Genomic DNA, 11,517 nt, shown 5'->3' on the forward strand with positions numbered 1-11,517 from the left:
GGGGGGAGAAGAGGTAGCCGGTCCGGGTGCTCGAGGTCAGCCAGCAAAAGACGCACAACGCATAACTCAACCACAAGAGCAGAGACCAAAACGAACAGTGTGGGAGTGAGAGAGAGGTGTGTGTGTGTGTGTGTGTGGGGGTGATGGAAGAGAAGAAAGAAGAGAGAGCGAGAGAGAGAGAGATGGAGTCAAACGAATTGAGCAGAAAAAGGGAGAGGAGAGGTGTGCAGAGGTGCGGATCAGATTCAGCTTGCTGCCGAGTCTCCTGAGGAGAAGCAGGCAGGAAATGCAATGTTTCCACTCGATTAGGGGGCACGCTTCTGCAGTGGAGCCCAGGAGAGCAGAGAGGGAGAGAGAGAAAAAGAGGGAGAGAAATGGAAAGAGAGAGGGAGAGAGAGAAAAAGAGGGAGAGAAATGGAAAGAGAGAGGGAGAGAGACTGTTGATACACACAACTAAAAATAACATTTATTAAATTCCCCAAATGTCTTCCTCAACCAAACAGCAGCTACCAGATTCTTTGGGTTAAAAACATATAAAAAAAAAAAAAAAAACTAAACATGAGCAACAACAGTGACAACAAGAGGAGAGGAAAAAATGAGAGGAGAAAAGCAGGGAAAAGAATGAGAAATGCCCATGTTTGGTCAAACTCCATCTTAGGAGTGGAGTTGCAGATGTGCAGATGTTTGGTGCTGTACCATATGCAAAAGAGTTTAAATCATAATTGGCACCCAGTGAAACGCTCTGCCCTCATCCCACCCAGGGGCTCCTCATGTGATGGCTTTTCCTGAACCGAGCCGCTCAGCTGGGTTCACATCAGTCTTATTAAGGGGATCAAAATGAAAAATCGCTCCAACTATCGAGCAATTCCGAATAAAAAAAAATTTAAAAAAGAGAAGAAATGACTTGAGGCCCATTCCGAATGTCCTGAATGATTCATCCAATGGAAATGCCTCATTCAAAAAAAATTAGAGCTATATTTTTGTGTTTCTCACACACAGAGGCGTGCAAAGGCGTGATTGATTGTTTTCACATTTGTGTTGTGATGCATAGATGTCAAAATGTTTTCCTGCTGCAAATGTATATCGGGGGTTGAACAAAAAAAACGACAAAAAAAAAAGAAACGACATCCCAAGAGCAGCTTTTTCAAATTAGGAGCCTACAGTACTTCAGCCAAAAGCCACAAATTACCCCCCTCTAGCAGCAGAGAATTAGGAACAATTTTGTGTTTGCTATAAAAAAGCAAAGGGAGAAACGAGGAGAGAAAAAGTATAGCCTGCACCAGGGACCACCAAAGCAGTTGGGGATAAACAGCACATTCAGCCGCAGTTTGGGTGGCGGGCCGCGCACAGACTGGCAGAGAAAACACACACGGGCCGTGAGCGAGAGAAAGAGAGAGAGAGAGAGAGAGAGAGAGAGGAGGAGTGGAGGAGAGAGAGTAAAGGAGAGGGAGAAAGAGAAAGAGAGAGAGAGAGTGGAGGAGAGAGAGTAAAGGAGAGGGAGAGAGAGAAAGAGAGTGGAGGAAAGAAAGAAAGAGAGAGAGCAAGAGAAAGAGTCAAAGGAGGGAGGAGAAAGAGAAAAAAAAGAAGAGTGAGCAAGTGAAAGGACGAGAGGAAAAATAGAAAGAAAGAGAGGAAATGAGAGAAAGAGGAATTAAAGAGAGGAGAGGAGAGGAGGAGGAGAGGAGAGGAGAGGAGAAGAAGAGGAGAGGAGAGGAGAGGAGAGGAGAGGAGGAGGAGAGGAGAGGAGGAGAGGAGAGGAGAGGAGAGGAGAGGAGGGGAGGGAAGAGGGGAGGGAAAAGGAGAGGAGAGGAGAGGAGAGCCAAATAAACAGACATCTGGAGGGAGGAGGTGAGGGATGAGAGGGACAGGAAGACACAAGAGAAGTGAAGACAACAGAGAGGGAAAACAAACAAAACAGACAAGAGAGAACAAAGGGACAGAAGCAAAACAACACACACACAACACACACACACACATTCACACTCTATCACACACACACACTCTCACACACACACACACATACGCAACAACACGCAGAACGAAAAAGGGAAAACCCCTGAAGTGGCAGCGAAACGGCCCACCTTCATAAATCTGGGCCAGATCAGAGAAGCGTGCGGTTCGGCGCGGCCCTATCGTCACTCTCTGGCCATCAGAGAGGTAGCGCTCGCCCGCAGGAGCCCGGCATGCCAGCACGGGGAGCGGCGCACCGCCAGAGACGGGCCGAGAGAAAGCCGCCTCGGCCTCAGCCTCCGCCTCGGCAGGCTCCACATCTCACCAGCAGCCATGTTTGGATGGCTTTGGGTTCCAGCTTAGAGCCCTATTCATTTACTCATCGGTTGCTTGTACTGGCACCCTTTGAGAAATGTAAACTGACGTATTGCAGCAGCAATGATAATCATATACACACGCAGGCACACACACACACACACACACACACACACACACACACACACACTCACAGAGAGAGAGGGAGAGAGAGAGAGAGAGAGAGAGAGTGAAAGAGAGACAGAGATAGAGAGAGAGAGAGAGAGAGAGAATCCTAATATCAATCTATCACCGTGGCAAATTCAATTGTGCTGATCTTTTCAGGAGAGCTAAATGTCTGAGCTGTGACTGGGCCTTGGCTGCACTGCTCCAGCAGTACATTAATGACCATGAAATCCAATGCGCTCACCGAGAGAGCCATTACTTAGTCTAATAACACAGCAGTGCTGGGAGGGAGGCTCAGATACGGACCCGCCGCCGACATCAAAGGGCCTTCCAGGGGCCACACATCATTTACAACACGGGCCCCTGTTAGCGGCTAGCCAGGGGTCCTGGCCAGCTCTGGGAGACCCTCACCCCCCGACACACACACATATACACACACACACAGAGACACATATACACATATACACACACACACACACACACACACATATATATACACTAGCTTCCTGCCTGGGAGTCAGGGCTTGTGGCAGTGCCCGAGCGCTGTGTGTTTGGTGCCTGTTTGTGTGTGTGTGTGTGTGTGTGTGTGTGTGTGTGTGGAGGCCCAAGCGCTGTGTGTTTGGTGCCTGTTTGTGTGTGTGTGTGTGTGTGTGTGTGTGTGTGTGTGTGTGTGTGTGTGAGGCCCAAGCGCTGTGTGTTTGGTGCCTGTTTGTGTGTGTGTGTGTGTGTGTGTGTGTGTGTGTGAGGCCCAAGCGCTGTGTGTTTGGTGCCTGTTTGTATGTGTGTGTGTGTGTGTGTGTGTGTGTGTGTGTGTGTGTGTGTGTGTGTGTGTGTGTGTGTGTGTGTGTGTGTGTGTGTGAGGGGAGGCCAGAGGGCTCCTTGCCCGAGACGAGAGATGGCAATTCCAGTCCCTGCAGCACAGTGTCTGGGCTCAGGCCTCTGGTGCTCCAGGCTTTTTTGGGAGCGTAATACGGCCCTGCGTCAGAGCTGTCACGGCCAATCAGGGGCTGGCGAATGCACCTACACAGAACCGGGTGGCACGGGGACAGGAGGCGCGAGGAGGCCCAGAGGACACCAAAACAATGTTCTCCAAAGAAAGGAAGAGAGAGAGAGAGAGAGAGAGAGAGAGGGAGAGAAAGAGAAAGAGAGAGAGGAAAGAGGGAGAGAGAGAGAGAGAGAGAGAGCGCTGGAAAAAGTTGATCATAACCAAATGGCAGTCATAGACGTGTGCCTTGCCTGGGTCATGCGAGAGACTCCCGGGTGGGGGATAGGTTCCTAAAGGTTGGCCTTTAAACTACCAGGCTGCTTACAACTTTGCAACCAGCTCTGCATGAAGACACAGAGATAAAAGACTTTTCTTTCTCGAGAACACCCCCCCCCAGCCTCGCTTATTATCGTCCTGTCAGTGGCCAGTCAGTGGCCAGATCCCATAGTCAACTCAAGTCCCATCCATTCCAACCCAAGACCGATCCAAAGTGTCATTCCAACCCAAGACCCATCCAAAGTGTCATTCCAACCCAAGACCCATCCAAAGTGTCATTCCAACTCAAGACCCATCCAAAATGCTGTTCCAGCAAAAGACCCATGCAGCGTGCCAATCCAGCACAACAGACATGATGAGATGCATAGTTTCCCTGGCACTGCTGGCCACAACAGAGGGAGAGGTCATCGTGTCTGGACATGTTTGATGGTGTGGAGGGGAAGGAGGGCCAGGGTCCACTGCACGCTCAAAATCCCAAACACAGAAACAGGAAACAAGTGCAACAAAGTTTTGCCTCCCTTCTTTAAAAGGCTCTTTGCCTGGCTCTACATCATTGCGTGGCAAATTACAAACACTACGAAGCTTTTAACCCTCAGCCCGCAAAGAGGATGAGAAAAGAGAGAGAAGGAAATGGATAGAAGGAGAGAGAGGAGAGAGATATATAGATAGATATTATAGAGAAAGGAGAGAGAGATATAAGGGATTATTATATATACAGAGAGAGGAGAGAGAGAGAAGGAGATATATATAGAAGGAGAGAGGAGATATATATAGAAGGAGAGAGAAGAAGACATAGCAGATAGAGAAATGTAGAGAGAGAGATATATATATGAGAGAGAGAGAGAGGAGAGAGAGAAGGAGAGAGGGAGAGAGAGAAGGAGAGCAGAGAGAGAGAAAGTGGGAGAGAGAGAGAGAAGGAGAGAGGAGAGAGGGAGAGCAGAGAGAGAGAGAAGGAGAGAGGGAGAGCAGAGAGAAGGAGAGAGAGAGCAGAGAGAGAGAGAGAGAGGAGAGGGAGAGCAGAGAGAAGGAGAGAGGGAGAGAGAGAGAAAACGGAGAATGCAACAAACTTGTTTATTTAAAAAAAACGAAAAGAGGATTTGAACTGATCTCAGGCAAAACATTTGGACAGCCTCCCTTTTCTCTGGCAATAAACATTCTTTTTTCCCCTCCCCTCTCTCTCTCTCTCTTCCTCTCTATGCATCCCTTTAACTTTCTCTCCTCTACCCCCCCTTCTCTCTCTCTCTCTGTCGTGTCCTGGCCCTGCATTACATACGTTCACACTTTATTTTTTCTATCCCCCGTTCTTGCACGCTCTCTCTAAGTTTTTCTCTCCGCACGTTCGTGTTCGTCTGTGCTCGTGCTCGACGCATGGCTCGAGTGTGAGCTCAGCTCACGGCCCTTCTGGGTGGCTTTCCTGCTATATGTCACTGTCATTCTCACAGCTCCAGGGGGGTCCCCTCTCTCCAAACACACACACACACACACACACTCACACACACACTCTCACACACACGTGTTCTGCCGTGTCACCCGCACATAAATTTGTGTTGCCTGGGCCTTTAAAGCCCTAAATTGAGAGCGTGGGTTTTTAATGAGCCCCAATGAGTGACATGCAGACTGAGGGAGAAGAGGAAGATGATAGAGAAGCAGAGAGAATGACAGAGGGCATGACGGAGAGAGAGCGAGAGAGAAAGCAAAAGAGAGAGAGAGAGTGAAGGAGGTAGGCTGTAATTGAATAAGTCTCAAGTACGAGCGACTTGAGCGAGCGCTTGCCAGGAAAAGCAGCAGGAGCTGAGCAGGCCAGGGGGGATTGGAGAGGAGGAGGAGGAGGAGGAGGAGGAGGAGGAGGAGGAGGAGGGGGTAAGCGGAGTGGAAGGAAAGGTAGCCATGAGGGCCAAGACACCACTGCGGCCCCCTCTGCTTCTAATCCATGGCTCAGTGGCGGCAGCTCCCGCAGCGCTACCCAATACTCCCCACCTCTGGCAGCCCCGCGCCGCTACGCACTGCTCCCACCGCCACTGCCCATGATGATGGTGGTGGAGGACTTCTGTAGGTCACTTCTGTGCTACTCCTCTGTTTCTCCGTTTCGTCTGCACCTTGGGTTTCCACCCGGCGGAACAGGAGCGAGGAACTATAGCTCACACACACACACACACACACACACACACACACGTAGTTGGGGAGAGAGAGCTTACCACACCCACGACAGTTACGAGACGGATTTACAAGACTGCACGCGTTTACGGGGATGACAGCCGAGACGCTGAAGCCCTTCGGTTTCGCCTTTCCCCCCCCTCGCTGGAAATTTTGTTCAGGGTCGAAAAAAAAATGGCCGCTTGAGATGACGTGCTGGGAGGTGGAAGTGAGTGGAATCAATAGATGTGGCACTTTCAGTACAGAGGACCTCTGATGGGTTTCCCTGTGTGTGTGTGTGTGTGCGTGTATGTGTGTGTGTGCTGAGCCTTGGCTGTGAGATGTGGAAGAGTTTGGGGGAGGGGGGGGTTGGGGTTTAAAAGGAGTGATTGGGGATGAAATGTACGGCTTCTCTGTCAGTCCGGACTGTGTTTAACTTGGCAGGCGTGGGACTGGGGAGGGGAGGGGGTCAAGAATGGTGGTCCACGAAATTCATTCCGAGTTACAACACTGCCTGTTGCCACAGTTGGTTCCCTGCCCCACCAACAAGCACACACGGAATCCAGAGCGATGATTACCTTGGGAAGTGTGCTGACAAGTGTTGTTTGTATCACAACGCCAACACATGCGTGCACACACACAAACAGCGCCCACAAAGGAAAACATGTTTGTTTGTGGATTACTTTTTCTGTTTAGCCAATTGTAGGCAGGAGGTGGAAGAGGAAGCCGAAGACAAATGAGCGCAAGGTCAAAGGTGAAAGCTGGAGTCGACCTGAGAGCCCTAGGAGCAACGTTGGGCAGGGCAGCATCAGTATAGAATGGAAGTCAACGAAGGACAGTTAAGGAATCTTTTCCCTCTCCCTCACAAACACACACACACACAAACACACACACACACCATGAACATTTTGCTACCATGAATTGTAGCCCCATGAATGACTACTTGTCTCACTCTAACACACACACACACACACACACACACACACACACACAGTGGGAGTGTGAGAGTTCAGCGCCTTCTGCGTTTGTTTTGTCAGGTGCGAGCGTCTCTACCCATCATTAATCTCTGCCCCCCCCCCCCCCCTCCCCAGTTGTGTAGCACTCCTTCCCTTTCCCATGAGTCTAAACATTTATAACTAATTTATCACCACCCCCTAGATACATACCGCTCTGAAAATACTCGTGCCGTCGCATTTTTTCCATTTCAATTTGGAAGGAGAGTAGCAGGAGAGGAATTCTACTCCTCAGACCTACTGAGATAATCTCCTTTTTGGTGAGATGATCATCGCGACCGACTACTTCAGCTCGTCGTCACACAGAAATATGGGTGACGACCATGTGCAATACAAACAAACAAACAGTAAACAGCCCCCAATTTCTCTTCACACACCCGTCAACATCAACACAAACACAAACACAAACACAAAACTACCATTTCCCAATCAATGACATTTACAGACATATAACAATCACTCATGTTGCCTGATTTTTTTTTTTTTTTAATCTCCTTATGGACTGCATAAGCTTCAGTTTTCAGTTGTGCGTTTCGTTTCTCTCTACCCCAAAATTATGCATTGCAGGTGGCAAAAGTGTGGTGCCCTGAAGCTGCCCGCCATGGTCAGCATCGCTTGCTCACCAGAGACATAACAAACGGCCGTGCACAAAGCACCTAGCCACAGCAAAAAAAAAAAGGGACGCTGGAGTCGACTGTAGATGAAGCCCAAAGTCCCGAAATCATGTTTGAAGTCTGGGTACGCAGATGTGTTTGATAAGTGGTGTAAGAGCACTACAGGATATGTTGTGCAGCATTCATGTGTTACTTATTGAGAGTGTCTCAATAACAACACCGAACCAGAACAGCATGTGGGCGAAATAAAGAGCTTTTGGCTGTGAAACACTCCTTTCCCTTTCATACATTTACACGGATAGTGAAGTATTCTATACATACTGTAGATGGTGAAATATTCTATACACTGATAGCGAAATATTCTATACACTGATAGTGAAATATTCCACCACATTCTTGAGCTCACCCTGATGCCTTGATTCAGGCAAATGTAAATTCAAGTAAAATTGCAGGGCGACATATTATGTGTATGTCCATATGATAATAATACCAAATGATAATGTCACAATTATTACATGTTCAAATCATCAGGAGTATTATATCTGCATCAGCATCTGACTCATACACCCTCCCTGTGTGCATGTCTCTGTGTGAAATATTATCCAAAGGCATAGTACATCAACTCCATGTGTTGTGCTCATATGGGTAGGATAAATAGACATTATACAATTATTTGTCCAACTTATAAACACGTAGAACAAACTGAATGCAGGTATGGAAATGTAGCAATAGGCCTACTGAAACCAAATTAATTTACAAATCAACAGCATAACCTTTTAGCATGAACTAAAGCCCATTTCTTCTATCCTCTCCATTAAACTACCTTTAAATGCCATTTTCTTTATAATTCATTAATGGAGAGGATATCCACACTAGAGTTTCTGTCATATGAAACTAGAACAAAATGCAACTGGAAAGCAGAGACTCTTTGAAAGACGGAAGATCATTTCTGTGGTGCTCGCTTGATCAGCTATGATTTGCTTATGTTTTGCTATGTTTATGTTAAAACATTCCTCATGTGCCATAATGCTTTACACAGATTTAGACTGCCAGCTATTTAAAGGACCCCTGTATTTATACATTACCTCATAGCTACAACATGCTTATATCAGTCTACCTCTGTTGCTGAAATTTGTATTGAATTTAGAAAAACACATAATTCCCCAAGATTCTGACTGACATTTCAGCAAAAGATTAGAATTATTGCAGTGTTGTCCTCAGTTAAAACATACAGTCTTCCAACATGCAATTATATTGTCCAAATATTTTGGCTGTAATTATTTGCAATGTTGTTTGAAATTGGCATTATATTCACCACTTTACCTGAATAAGGCCAGACAATTTATCAAAAAATCTTAGTGTCTAAAATCATAGTAGCCTACCCTAGGCTGTTTGTTTTAATCTAGCCAAATGCATCGTTAGGCTAAAACATCTGTTTTAATGCTTTTTGAAGTTTAATGCAAAATTACCGTGTTGAAAAAAAATATTTAGATCGTGTTTTTCATCTTCCTAATTCTAAACATCTTAATTAACTATCATGTTTGCTTACATTTACTCCAACTGCAGAGCGTAACAAAATACAAACTGGTGCACAGTCCGTAAGTCTCGCCTAGGCCTAATTAAAGAGAATACATGTAGCCCATTTACTAAATAAACAACACACATATTCTTTTTACAAGCTTACTTTTAAAAGCAAATATGTTTTTTTTAAATAATTTGCATATATGACCTCGGTCACGACAACATTCCAAATGAGAAAAAATAAATAAAAGTAGCCTAAATGCTTTTCATTTGGAGAAACATGAGATGATCAGTTGCATATTCAAAAAAGCAATTTATTACACAAAATCGCTGACTTTACTCTGGTGAATCATTAATATAATGTCAACAATAATTGAATAATGTGAGTTATTTGAATAGTGACATTTAAGAACCGCCGTGGCAACAGTTCCAAGTGATGCCACCTTGGGTACCTGTAATTAAACAACTAAGTGCTGGCGTCACCAAGGTGCTGTAAAAGTTTATTGGCGAGGCCTGGACTGTGGAGGGAATGAAACTTGTGGTACTCTTGCAGGTTTAGAAGATGCTGAGTGCCAACTGGATGGAGAGCGACCGGTGGTAAAAACGGCGAACCAGGGACTAAGGCTGTGGACACCGGAGTTCCGCGAGTCGTATCCAGCAACTCAAAAGCAAGTGGCTGCGAAGGAAGAAACGCTTTCGGTCGTGTACCTGAAGTTCTGGAGAAAAGAGTGGACAACGCCGGCAAGATGCTGCTAACAGGTGGAATGTTGGGAGAACAGGACGACCCCGCGTGATGCTCCATGCCAACATTGTATAACTCCAAACAGGGGAGTTGAAAGCGCGCGGTGCCCATTCCATACGCACCGTAGGCAAAGCTCGGCAAGCCGGTTAGCTCCAGTGGCGTCTCCTTTACCGTACCGAAACGGAAGTGTTGCCGTTTAAAGCGCTTCCTTCGACGCAAAAAGCTCCCGTTCTCGAACATGTCCGACGACATGGGGTCCAGAGTCCAATAATTCCCCTTACCGGGATTTCCCGGCTCGCGTGGCATTTTGACAAAACAATCATTGAGGGACAGGTTGTGTCGGATTGAATTCTGCCAGGCTGGGAATTTCTCACGGTAATAAGAAAATCGTTGGCTGATGAAGTCACAAATCTCGCTCAATGTCAAACGCTTTTTGGGACTCTGGAGGATTGCCATAGTTATCAAGGCAATGTATGAGTAAGGGGGTTTCACCGTTGTGATACTCCTGGCCGTAGTTGGACTGCATTTTTCAGACGAGTTGTTTTCTTCCTTATCCTCTTCTTCATGGCTTGGAGATGATGACGCATCTTTTGGTTCCGTTACGCTCCGTGCAATGTCCAGCGGAGAGGCGTTCTGAGTTTTGGCGTCTTTGTTACCGTCTCCGACCACGTCAATATCGGACTCATCCATTGATTTTCTGTCCAATATCATAATCCACGCGCCGACCTGATGCCACCTGCGCCAACAGGCGGGATGAGGGAGATCTGACGCAGGCAAATGCTCTCGCGAAGCGGCCGCCTTCAAGTTGTTCATTCACAAAAAAAGCTGCGCAAAGTGAGCGGTTCCCCACCACCCAGGATGAGGGGGATCAAAGAACTAACAGTCACAATCTGGAAACCGATTACAATACCGTGTTTGTAGGCTCGCAGCTGGGCTCTTCTATGCGTTTTCATGTGATGAGGATGACTTCCTTTTCTAGGATAAAAACAACATCCTCCTTACTTTTTTCCTCATGTAACCCTACCCGTAATGAGATCAGGAGACGGTGATGTCACAGCGCACGCTGTTCTTGAAAGGAGGCGAAACTATTCACCAGTCATCAATGTTCCATTAAAGATACCAAAAGACTGTCTTAGAAAATTATTTAGTAGGCTAATTGGGCTAGTTCTCTGTAATTCGCCCTGGATAAGATCGTCAGTTATTGACGAATAATACAAATATGGGAAATAATTTCTGTCCAACTATCTAGGGAGCGATTGAAAAGACAAAGTTTAGTTTTGCATGTGGTCTAATGCCCGTTTGATACATACCTAACAGAGTTTATTTTATTATCGAAGCCGTCCGCTAAATAACACAAACACACGCACAAAATGTGGGCTATTTATTTACATCCTGTTGGTATCAAAACACCAAGCACATCACGGCAATTAGCCTACAAGTTGAAACACTGTCTAAATTTGCAGTGAACATTTTAACATTTTAAATTATTATTTCGTTTAATTCAATAGACGGGTCTCGTTAATGACTGCCTGCTGAGTGTAGCTGGATTTTTTTAGGTAGCCTATTTGTATCTTTTTACATTGGACTTTTGGATATTTTTCCAGATAATCTTTTCTAAATCTTTATTTCTTAATTCCAGGGGACAAGGGAACAACAATGGTATTGCACCCAACATTGTTGTCCACACATGTTCTTTTTCGAGAGTAGGCCTAGGCTAAATAAAATAGTCCTCAAAACGCTTATCTCCCTCACCGACCTATGCACTAATCTCAAAACACGTGGAATTTAAATAACACTTTTCTG

General features: G+C 46.3%; 1 protein-coding gene across 1 annotated transcript; it reads right to left on the reverse strand.

Annotated features, from left to right (window-relative positions):
• Positions 1–9,326: 9,326 nt before the first annotated feature.
• On the reverse strand, positions 9,327–10,804 carry LOC125297872 (forkhead box protein D1-like). Its single transcript, XM_048248412.1, has one exon. The coding sequence runs from the start codon at positions 10,525–10,527 to the stop codon at positions 9,439–9,441; it is 1,089 nt and encodes a 362-aa protein (XP_048104369.1). The 5' UTR covers positions 10,528–10,804; the 3' UTR covers positions 9,327–9,438.
• Between the last annotated feature and the right edge of the window lie 713 nt (positions 10,805–11,517).

Source organism: Alosa alosa, chromosome 7 (assembly GCF_017589495.1).
Source record: "Alosa alosa isolate M-15738 ecotype Scorff River chromosome 7, AALO_Geno_1.1, whole genome shotgun sequence".
Classification (NCBI taxonomy): domain Eukaryota; kingdom Metazoa; phylum Chordata; class Actinopteri; order Clupeiformes; family Clupeidae; genus Alosa; species Alosa alosa.

What these genes read in the sequence shown, in the direction of transcription:
- LOC125297872 (XM_048248412.1), bottom strand. Translation starts at nt 10,527, where the DNA reads ATGAACAACTTGAAGGCGGCCGCTTCGCGAGAGCATTTGCCTGCGTCA.